This window comes from Sinocyclocheilus grahami, unplaced genomic scaffold, assembly GCF_001515645.1.
Source record: "Sinocyclocheilus grahami isolate Dianchi unplaced genomic scaffold, SAMN03320097.WGS_v1.1 scaffold428.1, whole genome shotgun sequence".
NCBI classification, from domain to species: Eukaryota; Metazoa; Chordata; class Actinopteri; order Cypriniformes; family Cyprinidae; genus Sinocyclocheilus; species Sinocyclocheilus grahami.
This window is the reverse complement of record NW_015505607.1, coordinates 426797-440145: the sequence shown is the minus strand read 5'-3', so window position 1 is coordinate 440145 and position 13349 is coordinate 426797. Positions and strand designations below refer to the sequence as shown.

The 13349-nt window shown below is 35.5% G+C and overlaps 2 protein-coding genes across 2 annotated transcripts; one reads left to right on the top strand and one right to left on the bottom strand.

Annotated features, from left to right (window-relative positions):
* Positions 1–3488: 3488 nt before the first annotated feature.
* LOC107551610 (uncharacterized) lies at positions 3489–5572 on the top strand. Its single transcript, XM_016233275.1, has 5 exons — positions 3489–3510; positions 3764–3945; positions 4131–4253; positions 4929–5154; positions 5245–5572. Exons 1-5 carry the CDS (start codon positions 3506–3508, stop codon positions 5348–5350), a joined length of 642 nt encoding a protein of 213 aa, XP_016088761.1. The 5' UTR covers positions 3489–3505; the 3' UTR covers positions 5351–5572.
* A 1238-nt stretch (positions 5573–6810) lies between these two features.
* On the bottom strand, positions 6811–13119 carry bud13 (BUD13 homolog). The gene is given in 9 exon segments (XM_016233274.1): positions 6811–7122; positions 7223–7304; positions 7499–7689; positions 8180–8318; positions 8415–8523; positions 10872–11161; positions 11238–11645; positions 12647–12747; positions 12974–13119. Coding segments are annotated over 9 exon segments (1557 nt in total). The 5' UTR covers positions 13117–13119; the 3' UTR covers positions 6811–7028.
* Between the last annotated feature and the right edge of the window lie 230 nt (positions 13120–13349).

Below are 13349 nucleotides of genomic sequence, written 5' to 3'. Positions count from 1 at the left end.
ACCAAATCAGCATATTAGAATAATTTCTGAACACTGTAATACTGAAGACTGTAGTAATGAATGCTGAAAATTCAGCTTTGCCATCACAAGAATAAATTACATTATAAAGTATATTACAATAGAGAATAGTTCATTTAAATAGTAATAATATTTCACAATATTATGTTTTTACTATTTTGATTAAATAAATGCAGCCTTGCTATGCATTTGATAGTAACTTATTTCAAAACCATAAAAAGAAAAGAAAGGGAAAGTAAAGAGCATATACAAATACAAAGTATATGTGTATATACAGCATATATTTAATGGTATAGGCCTATGTTTTTTGTTTGTTGTTGTCTCATACTTTTAGATACGCTGTTATTTGTAAATGCTACTGCTTCTGTTAGCTTTTAATATACGGTTTTATCCTGATTAAAGCTTTAATACAGTACGGCAACTGCACGTGCAACCATGTTTAACGCTTCTCATATCTATGTGAAAATAAGTGTATAGTTGTAACAGTTCATTGTTGGAGCTGAGCTGAATGAGAGAGAGAGAGAGATGCAGAGCGTGTGCAGAGCAGGGGAACGTAAGGAACAGTATTAAGAACCGCTGCTTTTGAACATTGATTTTGAAACGTGTGAATCCATTAGAATCGTTAGAAGACAGAATCGCGATTCATATATGAATACATTTTTAGGTGCACCTCTAGTTTTCTCTTCCTCTTCTCTAAAGCAGAGCAGCATGGCCTCGCCCCCTTTGCTGCCTTCTCCCGAGGGCGGGGTTTATCAGGGTTTGTGATGTCACGCACCCGGGAAGTAACTCGTTGTAGTCCCTACCAGCTGTTTTTGTAGGCATTAAACTTCCAGAATTTTAAAAGACGATATCTCCGTTTGCATTGAACTTTCAGCTTTGTAACTTTGCAGATATTGTTTATGCTCAAACAGCAACATTAGACACTAACTAACGTTAAAAAAGTGAAATCGCAATGAACCACCCCTTTAAATACGAAAACGTACTTACATAGGCTACTCTCCCAGGAAACAGTTCTCGTCCTCCGTAAAATGCGTTGCACACACACAAATATTTGGGTTGAACTGTTCTGGAACAGTGTTGTAAATACAACTTAACCACTGATTTCTAGTTGTGTCCTCTTTTGGAAGGCCGAACAAAATAGTTTCGCAACGAAACACAGCATCTCCTCGACATGGGAAGACAGCAACAATACTACAGCAGAGAATCAAAGTAACGCCTTCTTTCTTTGCATGAACATTTGGGCGGTGTTATGCAAATCTTCCCAAACAGTGACGTAGTCATGTAGGGGCGTGTTTAAACGAGGTGTTTTAGGAGGGCGTGGACAAGTCTTAACTTTTATAAAGAATATCTCTTTGGGTTTGAGACTTTAGTCTTTGCAACTTTAGGGATCTTATCTATGCACGAACAGCTTGTAACACTCCAAAGAGAAAGGAAAACTTGAAATCACATCATATGACCCACCAGTACACACACACACACACACACACATATTTTTAATTCCTATCCCAAAATTGACTGCTCTTAAATATGAGACACCAATGTTTCAGGAGTTTAGGACACAGAATAGGACATGCTTATTTGATAAGTGTTTAATTTTCTATTTGGGTTTATGTATTTGCTTTATTAATTTAAATTAATAAAAAAAATTCCCAAGGCATTGTTAGATGCCAGTGTTTCCAGACATATTTGTTATGCAAATATATGATTTCAAAAACAGTATCATAGCTATTAAACTATATCTTATGATTTTTAATCTGTATTTAACTTCAAGTAAAAAAAAAGATGCAAAAGTCTGATTTTGTGTTGGCTGTGATTTAAAATTAAATATTTATAATCTTAATTCAAGTGGAGTTTTGAGGATTTTGAAAGTCTTGACAGTAATCAGTGTTGAGTACTACTTTAAGGTTAACCCTGGCTGCTTTAAATCTTTGATTAACAGTTGAAAACATTAATTAGAAATTTTGAATCAAAAAGCAATCAGTTACATTACTTTAATAAAGTAATTGAAATAGTTACAATACTTATTACATTTTAAATAGGGTAACTTCCTATTGCATTTCCAAAGTAACCTTCCAACAATGTATATATGTATATATATATATATATATATATATACACAGTAACTCACAGAAGTGAGTACACCCCTCACATTTATGTAAATATTTTATTTTATTTTGTGAATATCTTTTCATGTGACAACACTGAAGAAATTATACTTTGCTACAATGTAAAGTAGTGAGTGTACAGCTTGTATAACAGTGTAAATTTGCTGTCCCCTCAAAATAACTCAACACACAGCCATTAATGTCTAAACCGCTGGCCACAAAAGTGAGTTTTCCCGAACACAACTTCTGGATATGACGCTGAGCACATGCACTCAACTTCTTTGGTCGACCATGGCGAGGCCTGTTCTGAGTGAAACCTGAGTTAAACTGTGGTGTGGTCTTGGCCACCTTGCTGCAGCTCAGTTTCAGGGTCTTGGCAATCTTCTTATAGCCTGTGCCATCTTTATGTAGAGCAACAATTCAACAATTTTTTTCAGATCTTCAGAGAGTTTGAGGTGCCATGTTGAACTTCCAGTGACCAGTATGAGAGAGTGAGAGCGATAACACCAAATTTAACACACCTGCTCCCCATTCACACCTGAGACCTTGTAACACTAATGAGTCACATGACACTGGGGAGAGAAAATGGCTAATTGGGCCCAATTTGGACATTTTCACTTAGGGGTGTACTCACTTTTGTGGCCAGCGGTTTAGACATTAATGGCTGTGTGTGAAGTTATTTTGAGAGGACAGCAAATCTACACTGTTATACAAGCTGTACACACACTACATTGTAGCAAAGTGTCATTCCTCTGTGTTGTCACATGAAAAGATATAATAAAATATTTACAAAAATGTGAGGGGTGTACTCACTTCTGTGAGATACTGTATAGATATATATATATAAAATAACAAACTAAATAAATAAATATATAAATGTAACTAGTTTACCCAGCTAATAATTTCCCAGAATTTTCTAAGGACTGGTAGTTTATGGTTATTTAAAAGTAAAAGCTGAAAAGAACAGCCTAAAACATACCTTACAATGTTCCCAAAGAAATGACCAAACCATACAATAACATTAGGGGAATAATAACAATATGTTTTCTTGGTTATCATCCATTAATAAATCCATAAGCATAAATATCGAGATACTGAGCCCGGCTGTTTTTATTCAGGTTTGATTCAATTAAGAGTCTCATGCTGAGCACAAGTGCAACGTCTCGTCAGTCTATGGTATTTATTACAGAACACTCATTGTTCTTGAGCTGAGTCCATCACCCTTCAGGCTTTCTATAAAGAATAGAGCAGCCATGGCAACAGCCGCTAACTGAGTGCAACAGCCATTCCCTAACATGCCACTGTGCTGCAAGAATGAAAAACAAATCAGCAGCTACCAAACTGCTCATAAACTGATTTCACGGGAAGAATATGTGCGATGCATGGGGTGAGTTCACTTCTTTTAATTGGAGGACAAAGAGGACAAGGTAAAATCATTTTAAATTCTATAAAGGTTTTGAAATCAGCCAATAATTATACTCTGAATATATATAGTGCACAAGTAAACATCTCATTAGAAAATATTTAAGTGATTCAAATTACTGATTAAAACATTGAAACCAGCATAACCTTTAAATCCCCTTCACTCATTTTAAAATATAATAATAAAAAAATATTTTTACAAGCTTAAATATATTCAGTCTCACCAGTAACTCAAAGATGACTACTCATGAGAAGACACTCAGCAAGCAGCAGAGACCATCTCTAAGAATCCCATTTGGTCACCAACGTAGAACAGATATATTGCTCCTCAAAAACGGTCAAATGATGTTGAAACACCCACAAGCCTTTCCAATGCTGGGAGAACTTCCTTCTTTGGCTGGTAAGCAGGGAAACGAGCAGATTTTAATTTGTCCTCAGCTTTCATTCAGAATTGCCAAAGACATATGACTATAGTTAGGTCTGTAACAGTCAGCAAATGGTACATGGCATTCAGATAATAAACTAAAGCATATTTGAATGAGTGTCACTTACAAAAAGACAAATGCTGACAAATATTCTCTTCAGGCTTACTGCTCTACCCTGGTAAGCGGGAAAAGATGGTAACCACAACAGAAACTGAATTTGGACCCAAAACCTGCCCAAAGGTAGAGCCAAAGAAGATCCTACAGTGCAGCCTAACTCTAGATGGTATGAATCTCATTGAAATTTGGGGAAATAATTAACTAGTATCTATTAGAAATGCTACAAACCATCTGTAGTAAACTTACCTATTTTGCAGATCTGTGAGTCAAATATTAGCTATCACTACATAACTGCTGTTTTATTAAGTTCATTATTAAACAACTGATTTCCTTGGAAGACAAGATTAGAGGGCTGGAAAAAACTAAAGATATTTACATTATATGTTATATAGTATTATTTATATACACTACTGTTTAAAAATTTGGGGTCAATATTTTTAAAAACAACAACAAAACAGAAATATGTTTATTCAGCAAGGAGACATTACATTGATCAAAAAATTTATTTACATTTATTTATCAAAGAATTTCATGTTTTCCATCAAATTTGAAAATTGTTTTCACTATAATAACTATAAACAAATTCTTTAACAATAAGAAATGTTTCTTGAGTATACCGCGGACTGGAGTAATGGCAGACGAAAAAAACGTAACTTTGCTATCACAGGAATAAATTACATTTAAAAATATATTACAGTGCAGCCTAACTCTAGATTAAACAGAACTCGTTGAAATTCTAGAAAATAATGAATTAGCATCGAAAAATGCTAATAAAGCTATAAACTATCTTACCTAACCTATTTTGTAGATCTCTGTGCCAAATATCTCTATGTAATTGCAGGTGACAGGAGTTTCAGCACAACAAATAGAGAGGATTACCCTTATTACAAACCAGATGGCACTCCGATCGTGTGGCATGGAAAAGTCCCCGCAAGAGAAAACAGGACTGGCCAAATACAGAGATGTTCTCTTTACCAGCAGGACTTCCCATCTCCAAAGAAAATCTATGTCAGGAGAAATCAGGTTGTACCTCATCCTGACAACCTGGCGATCAACACTTCAATGAGGCAAGGCCACTGAACTTACTTGCATTCAGTTTGACTTAAAATCTTAAAAGAATATATTAAAAGTAATGAATTTAAATCTGTGTTGTACAGAGCTGAATACAAAACAGTGCAGCAAGAGGCTTTCCCAGGCTGGGATGTCTCTGTGCACGCACGCCCACCGCCTGCCCGACTCAAAAGAACAGCTGTAGCTGACTGATGAAGGCCAGAGAAAACCATCAAAGTGCATTTATACACTGGATGCATAAATAACACAAAAAGCTTCTTTAAACCATGCATTTATGTTAGTCAGCTTTACTTTTGTGTCTTTCAACTGTACTACATGACATTTAATATCTTTAGAAAATATATTTCTGCTTACTTTTACATTGGAAAATGTCTTATTATACAGTACCGTTTAAATGTTTGGGGTCAGTAATATACACACACTACCGGTCAAAAGTTTGTGATCAGAATGATTTTTAATGTTTTTTACAGGAGTTTCTTATGCTCATCAAGGCTGCATTTATTTGATCAAACATACAGGAAAAAATGTAATATTGTGAAATATTCTTATGATGGAAAATAAAGTTTTTCAATTTTAATATACATTAAAATCTAATTTATTCATGTGATGCAAAGCTGAATTTTCAGCATCATTACTCCAGTCTTCAGTGTCACATGATCCTTCAGAAATCATTCTAATATGCTGATATATCATCAGTGCTGGAAACTGTTGTGCTGCTTAATATTTTTTTGGAACCTGTGATACCTTTTTTTCAGGATTCATTGATGAATAAAAAGGTAAAAAGAAGAGCATTTATTTAAAATAGAAATATTTTCTAACAATATACACTACCATTCAAATGTTTGGGGTCAGTACATTTTTATTCTTTCTTTTTTTTTTTGAAAGAAACTAAAAAAAAAATTCAACAAGGATGTGTTAAATTGTTAAGAAGTGATAGCAAAGATTTATATTGTTAGAAAATATTAATATTTTGAATAAATGCGGTTCTTTTTAACTTTTTATTCATCAAAGAATCCTGAAAAAATTATCGCAGTTTCCAAAAAAATATTTGGCAGCACAACTGTTGCCAACATTGATCCTTCTAATAATAAATCAGCATATTAGAATGATTTCTTAAGGATCATGTGACACTTTATGGAGTAATGGCTGATGGAAATTCAGCTTTGCATCACAGAAATAAATTATATTTTAAAGGATATTAAAATAGAAACAGTTATTTTATATTGTAATAACATTTTGCAAGATTACTGTTTTTTTCTGTTTTTTTGATCAAATAAATGCAGCCTTGATGAGCATAAGAGACTTTAAAAAACATTAAAACAAGTCTTACCGATCCCAAACTTTTGAACGGCAGTGTTCATATATATATATATATTACTAATTTATTCTCCAAGAATGGATTACATTCATCACAAGTGATAGTAAAAGCATTTATAATGTTTCCAAAACATTCTATTTCAATTAAATTCTGTTAAACTAAACGTATAAGTAAAACAATTGAAAGTGGGGCGAAAAAAAAAAAAAATAACATTATGAAAAAGTTTTCTCCAAAATAAAACAATATTGTGTGCTATCATCAAGTCCATCTCTAAATTTGTTGTTAAATAAAATTATTGGTTTTGAAATGGCACTGACGAAAATCAGGACAAAACAGATTTGTTAAAAAAGTAGCATTTAATAAAGAAAGTATGTTTCTTGTACACAGTGGACCAATAACTGCACACAAACATCTTGCTTTTTGATGAAACGCCCCGATTCTTGATGGCACACAAAGAAGTTCCACTTTGCAGTGTGTGCAGGTGCAGTGGGAACTGTACTATGCCAGTCATTTCAGTTTTTAAATCATGAATCTCTATACACTCATCTGGATTTACATGTCTTCCACACTCCACTTGTACGCCATTTCTTGGACAGCTTTCTTATCGGCTATCCTGCTGTACCGCTTCTGCTCAAAACCATTGGACCTAAAAGATCATATGAAATGTCATTTAAACCATTTTCTGGGGTTTGCATTAGTGAGCTTGTGATATTTCAAACCAGATATCATTAATCAAAACCTCTTACCTGTCAACTCCATCCCAGCGATACCCTGGCATAATGTTAAAACGATTCGGAGGTGGAGGTGGACCTTTGTAACGAGGTTTTTCTGGAGAAAAACATTAAAACACGAATTATAGTACTGTTGTCTGGGCTTGTTTTAAGATCAATCTCTGTAAGTTTGATTCTATATATTAGAAAAATGATAAACACAAACTAAAAGTAAAAATCATTATTATCAAAAGTAACAGTCAAACAACAGGGATCAAATGTGGAAACTTGGGCATTATTCCACACATTTACCTTTGATTCCTTTTAATTGAGCATTTTTTTCTTTCTTTTTGCGAAGCATGGCAGCCATTGGGTCTCCATCCCTCTCTTGCTCCCTCAGCATCCGATCGAGGTCTTCATCGTCAATGTGTCTCGCTAGTGGCTTCTGAGCCTCCCGCATGGCATCTGTCAAGTTCTGTTGCTGCATTTCACCCTGAGCAAGCCTGAATGAGGACAGTACAGATGTCAAAGCTAGTGACAAGTCACAGACTGAAAATAACAAATATGTGACCCTGGAGCACAAAACCAGTCTTAAGTCGCTGGGGTATATTTGTAGCAATAGCCAAAAATACATTGTGTGGGTCAAAATTATAGATTTTTTGTTATGCCAAAAACCATTAGGATATTAAGTTAAGATCATGTTCCATGAAGATATTTTGTAAATATATTAAAACTTAATTTTTGATTTGTAATATGCATGGCTAAGAACTTCATTTGCACAACTTTAAAGGCAATTTTCTCAATATTTTGATTTTTTTGCACCCTCAGATTCCCGATTTTCAAATAGTTGTATCTCGGCCAAATATCGTCCAATCCTAACAAACCATACATCAATGGAAAGCTTATTTATTCAGTTGGAAAACTGACCCTTATATGTTGTTTTGTGGTCCAGGGTCACATATCTGCATTTGAACACCATTAAATGGACCTCACCCTTTTCCCCATTGTGCATATTTTTCATCCTTCTCTGCTTTTTCTTCTGCTTTCTTGCCAAGCTCAACTCTCTCTGACTCCAGGTTGCGTGTCCTACCCGACTTGTCTCGAAATGTTGTCTCTGCATTTCTTGATGCCTCTGAAAAAGTAAAAACATTAATAATGCTCTTGTCATTAATGTTAGGAAATAAAACAACACTTTCGAATACACATTATCAATTGCTTTTCAAAAGACCTTCAAGAGGCTGGTTGCGCTTTTCCTTTTTGCGAATTTCTTCCTGTTCTTTCCTCAAAATGTCAACAGAGACGAGCCCTGCAGCTCCACCAGACAGCATTCGAGGGGCCTGAAAATGAAAATGGTAAAAGTCTTAAAGGGGACATCAGATGCAAAATGGTGTTTGCATATAAATGTGTCTTAGCACTGACACAACCACTCTACAACGATAAAAATCCATTCACTCCCCTTTTTTTTTTTAATCCATTAAAAACCTAAACAGTCTCAATTACCAAGCCATTATGGCCCCGCCCACGAATGCTTACGAACTGTCCCGTATTTGCATATTGTTTTGTTGTTGACTCGTAACATGCCACCAAATAAAAATAAAAAAAATGGAAGAAGGGTCGGGTGAGCAGTAGCACGTTATTTAAAGAGACCGAAACAGGTCGCTGTGAACTGAGCTGTTTTTGACAAGGTAAAAGGGTGTTTTACACGACTTTTGAGGAATTTTAACCAAAGTATGTTGCAGACATTTCATGAAGACCCTAAAGAATCATACCAACTTGTGGGAAATGGGCATCTGATGTCTCCTTTAACATAATTATCCATGTTTCAACTTAAATTTTTAATAATGAATAGAAAAAATATGAAAATATGTTGTATTTTTTGTGTGGGATCCATTGAAAAGTTAATTATTTTATGAACGCTGTCAATAATTTTAAACACAAAAGGGACATTTCTTAAAGCCACAACAACAACAAAAAAAAACAGACCATTTTATTTTTAAGTGCCAGAGACCCTTAAAATTGTCATATTAAAATAACGGTAACACTTTACAATAAGGTTCATTAGTTAACTACATTAGTTAACACCCTTAAAATTGTCATATTAAAATAACACTAACATTAATAATGAATGGCAATTAAATAATTCAATGTTTTATTTTGAAATGAGTAATATTATACATTACTTCCTGTGCAATCAGTATTATTTAAAGCTGTGCTTCTTAATCTGTTTAACTCGCTGTCCAACACAATAATTGAAGGCCCCCCATATAGGCTTAACTTTTTTCCAGTATTTCTGCTGTAACCGTGACAAAACTGCTTGTTTTCAAACTATTTTAGTAACACAAACTGGACAATTAAATAATATTAAATAAATCAACCACAATTAATTCTGCGATTACAGAAGATTCTAAATATGTATATTCTTCAATAAAAAATATTGTTGATTGATAAAAATGAAAAGAAATATGATTGCAGATGAAAATGTTTTTGTTACTTTTTCAGCATTTTTTTTCAGTTAGATTAGTACCAATATAGCACCGGTACCTATGTAACCGGTATGTACTAGAACCGAATCAGATTGCAGATTTCGGTGCCTCTGTCCAACACAATAATTGAAGGCCCCCCATATAGGCTTAACTTTTTTCCAGTATTTCTGCTGTAACCGTGACAAAACTGCTTGTTTTCAAACTATTTTAGTAACACAAACTGGACAATTAAATAATATTAAATAAATCAACCACAATTAATTCTGCGATTCCAGAAGATTCAAAATATGTATATTCTTCAATAAAAAAATGTTGTTGATTGATAAAAATGAAAAGAAATATGATTGCAGATGAAAATGTTTTTGTTACTTTTTCAGCATTTTTTTTCAGTTAGATTAGTACCAATATAGCACCGGTACCTATGTAACCGCGCGTGAATGCAGTAATTACACTTGCTCTGGAGGCAGCAGGTAACCTTCCGTTAACTAAGCTAAACATGCTTAAATTAAAATGCTTAAAGCTAAACTTCCCTTGTTTTCACATTTCTAAACCTGTTGTCGAACAAAAGAGAACATTATAACCTTTTTACTCCACTTCCTTCTGTGATCTGATGTGGCTTCTTGTCACAGAATGAGGCAGAAAATATGTTCCATAGGCTACTTTAAAAAGAATACATCGATTAGCAATGGATTATAAATATACTTAATTATTATGAAAATACCAGAGACGGCTTGAATAACACAGATAAACTATATTGTCGCAGTCGAGTGTTTATTGTCTTTGTTTTATCATTCAAAACGTTTATATGTTCTGTTTACTCAGTTACAGCTATAATAGCCATGCCTTTGTCCATATAAGGGATTTCCTGGAGGGTCATGAGTTCTGCTACTTCTGTGACTGGATATGTGGATTTTCAGTGCGAGGGGCACCCTCTGGTGTCCAGTATAAATGAAACAGACATAATTTGTTTATAGTGCTAATGGCCAATCCATCATTTTTGGGGGAATTATTATTTATTTTTTAATAAGTATTGGTTCAGGCACCGGAACCGTTTTAAAACTATCGATTTGGCACCGGTATCGAAAAAAAAACAATCGATACCCAACCCTACCTTTAAAGTTTTCTAGGGACCCCAGAAGGCCCCGGCCCCTGGTTGAGAATGACTGATATAAAGGATTCTCAAACATGAACCCTGAACTTACTGCCTGTTCATCAGGAGAGCGTGTCCTCCGTGGTGGAGACAGGTCTGAATCCGACCCACGTCCCCCCTGTGGCCTCTTCCTGGGAGGAGAGAGACCTGAATCTGAACCTCTTCCACCCTGGCCTCTCTTTCTGGGTGGAGACAGATCCAAGTCTGAGCCCCGTCCTCCACGAGGACGTCTGCGCGGTGGGGACTGGTCGGAGTCTGAGCCTTTGCCTGTTTGTACTCGTCTCCTAGGGAGCGAAAGGTCATCTGAGGCGGCAGCTTTTGTCTTTTTTCTGTGCGGAGACTCTGAAATAACAAATAATTTTTGAGCTACATAACTCAGTGTAAATGCTGTTTCTGATTTGTGGATATATTTTTGTACCTTTATCATGCAGCCTTTGAGGTTTAGAGGGTGAGCTCTTGTGGCTCTTTCTTGGAGGGGAAGGTGGTAAGGAATCATGCCGTCTGTTTTTGTTCTCGGCTCGGTGTCTCTGAGGTGAAAGATCTGGTGAGTCATGACGGCCTCTTCTCTGGGGTGAGAGATCCGGTGAGACGTGTCGAGCCCTCTTAGGAGAGAGGTCAGGGGAATCGTGCCGCACGCTCCGTACAGGAGAAGTCTCTGGCGAGTCATGTCGAACTCTATAACCTCTGTCAGTGTCCGAGCTAAACAAAGGAACATTTACTACACTCTCTATACAGTAATGATTTTAAAAAGAATAAGAACTAAAGCGGAAGGATAGTTTCTTTATACCTTTTATCTGATGCAGAGTCCTGGGTTTCCTGGGGATCTCTCTCTGTTGCTACAATATAAGACACAAATTGTATTAGATGCATGTAAATTACCGTTTATTTTTAACAAGAAGTTAATACTTTTTTCAGCAAGGAAGCATTCAAGTGTCAAAATGAAATATTATAAATGTCTTCACTGTCACAAAACATTTCCATTTCAAATAAATGCTGTTCTTTCTATTCATCAAAACATCCTGTATCATGGTTTCTACAAAAAAAAAAGAAAAAAAGAATTAAAGCAGTACAACTGTTTTTTAACATTCATAATAATAAGAAATATTTCTTGAGTGCCAAATTGCACCCTTGGCGAGACTTCTTTTAAAACATTACAAGTTCTCAGCTTCCTCTTGAGGTACACAAAATTTCGAGCAATCCAGTAGTTATTAACACTATTAAGACTTGGCTTCAATTTAGGAAACAATTCGGTTTGCACAAACCTTTGATTTACATGCCATTTTCACTTTCCAAATCACTTTTTCCCCTGTCCCTTTCAGACCGTATCTTCGATATTTGGGCAAGTAAGGGCCTTTCTACTTTGAAGGACTTGTATGAAAAAGAAATCTTCTCCTCTTTCTCTTCTTAAATTCAGTCTTCCTAATAGCCATCTATTTTTTTTTCGTTTTTTTTCAAGTGAGGAACTTTATTCAAAAGTTATTTCCCCATTTTCCCAATCGGCCCCCTGAATTAGAACTTGATTTAATTCTCGCCCTTGACCCTGGTCAAAGACGACTGATATCCGCCATCTATGGTAAAATAATCTCCCTTAATTAATCTCCAGTTGACTCTCTTAAACAAACCTGGGAGCAGGATTTGGGCATCGACAACGAGACAAGTGGAAACACATTCTTAGTATAATTCATTCTTCATCTATCTGTGCAAGACATGCTCTAATACAATGTAAAGTTAAAAAAAGCACCTGGTATGCATACTCAGTAGGATTTACACTACTTAAATAGCTGTTTGTAGTAAGTTGAGACTAAAATCTGAAAAGGGCAAGCATGCTTTTACACACCACAGGCGCCTCATCTTCTTCGTCTTCTTTTTCTTCTTCATCCTGAGCTGCCAGCTGCCTCCAATCAATGTCGTCATCCACAATTTTCATCCTGTAGTTGGAGTTAAATGGATGGAATTCAGCTCCTTGTACACTTTGCTAAAACTTAAGCAACCTTGTTGCCATTTTCAACTTTCTAAAATGCTGTGCATGCAGGCAACTCTGTACGTTAAGTAACTTAGTTGAGGCTCAGCTATAATGTAATTTTGTTCAGTGGTAGCTCTGAATACAGCGAGCTAAAATCTGCATTTCTGTTACGTGTGTCCGATTATATTTACCCTCTCCCCGTGGCTTTCGGCCGTTTCTTCTTAAGCTTCTTTTCTTTAGACTTCTTGCCAGCTTCTTCACTTGATAAATACCGTTTAAGGTAATCTGCTTTAGAGAGTGCAGCAATTTTGCTTAAGTCCGTGGAAGTAGCCATCTTGTTTATGTTTTACGTCACTGAACGGACGCTGCTAAGGGACAAAAAGCACAACGCAGTACTAATAAATATATTAGGAATATTATCTTCTTCTTCTTCTTTTTGTTCAATGGCCGTTCACTCCTTAGGAGTATTACCGCCACCTACTGTATCTCTTGCGCACATGGGTGATGAATCTGTACTGAAGGGGAAAAAAAAAATAATAAATTTGTAATGCCCCACCCACCCCAGAG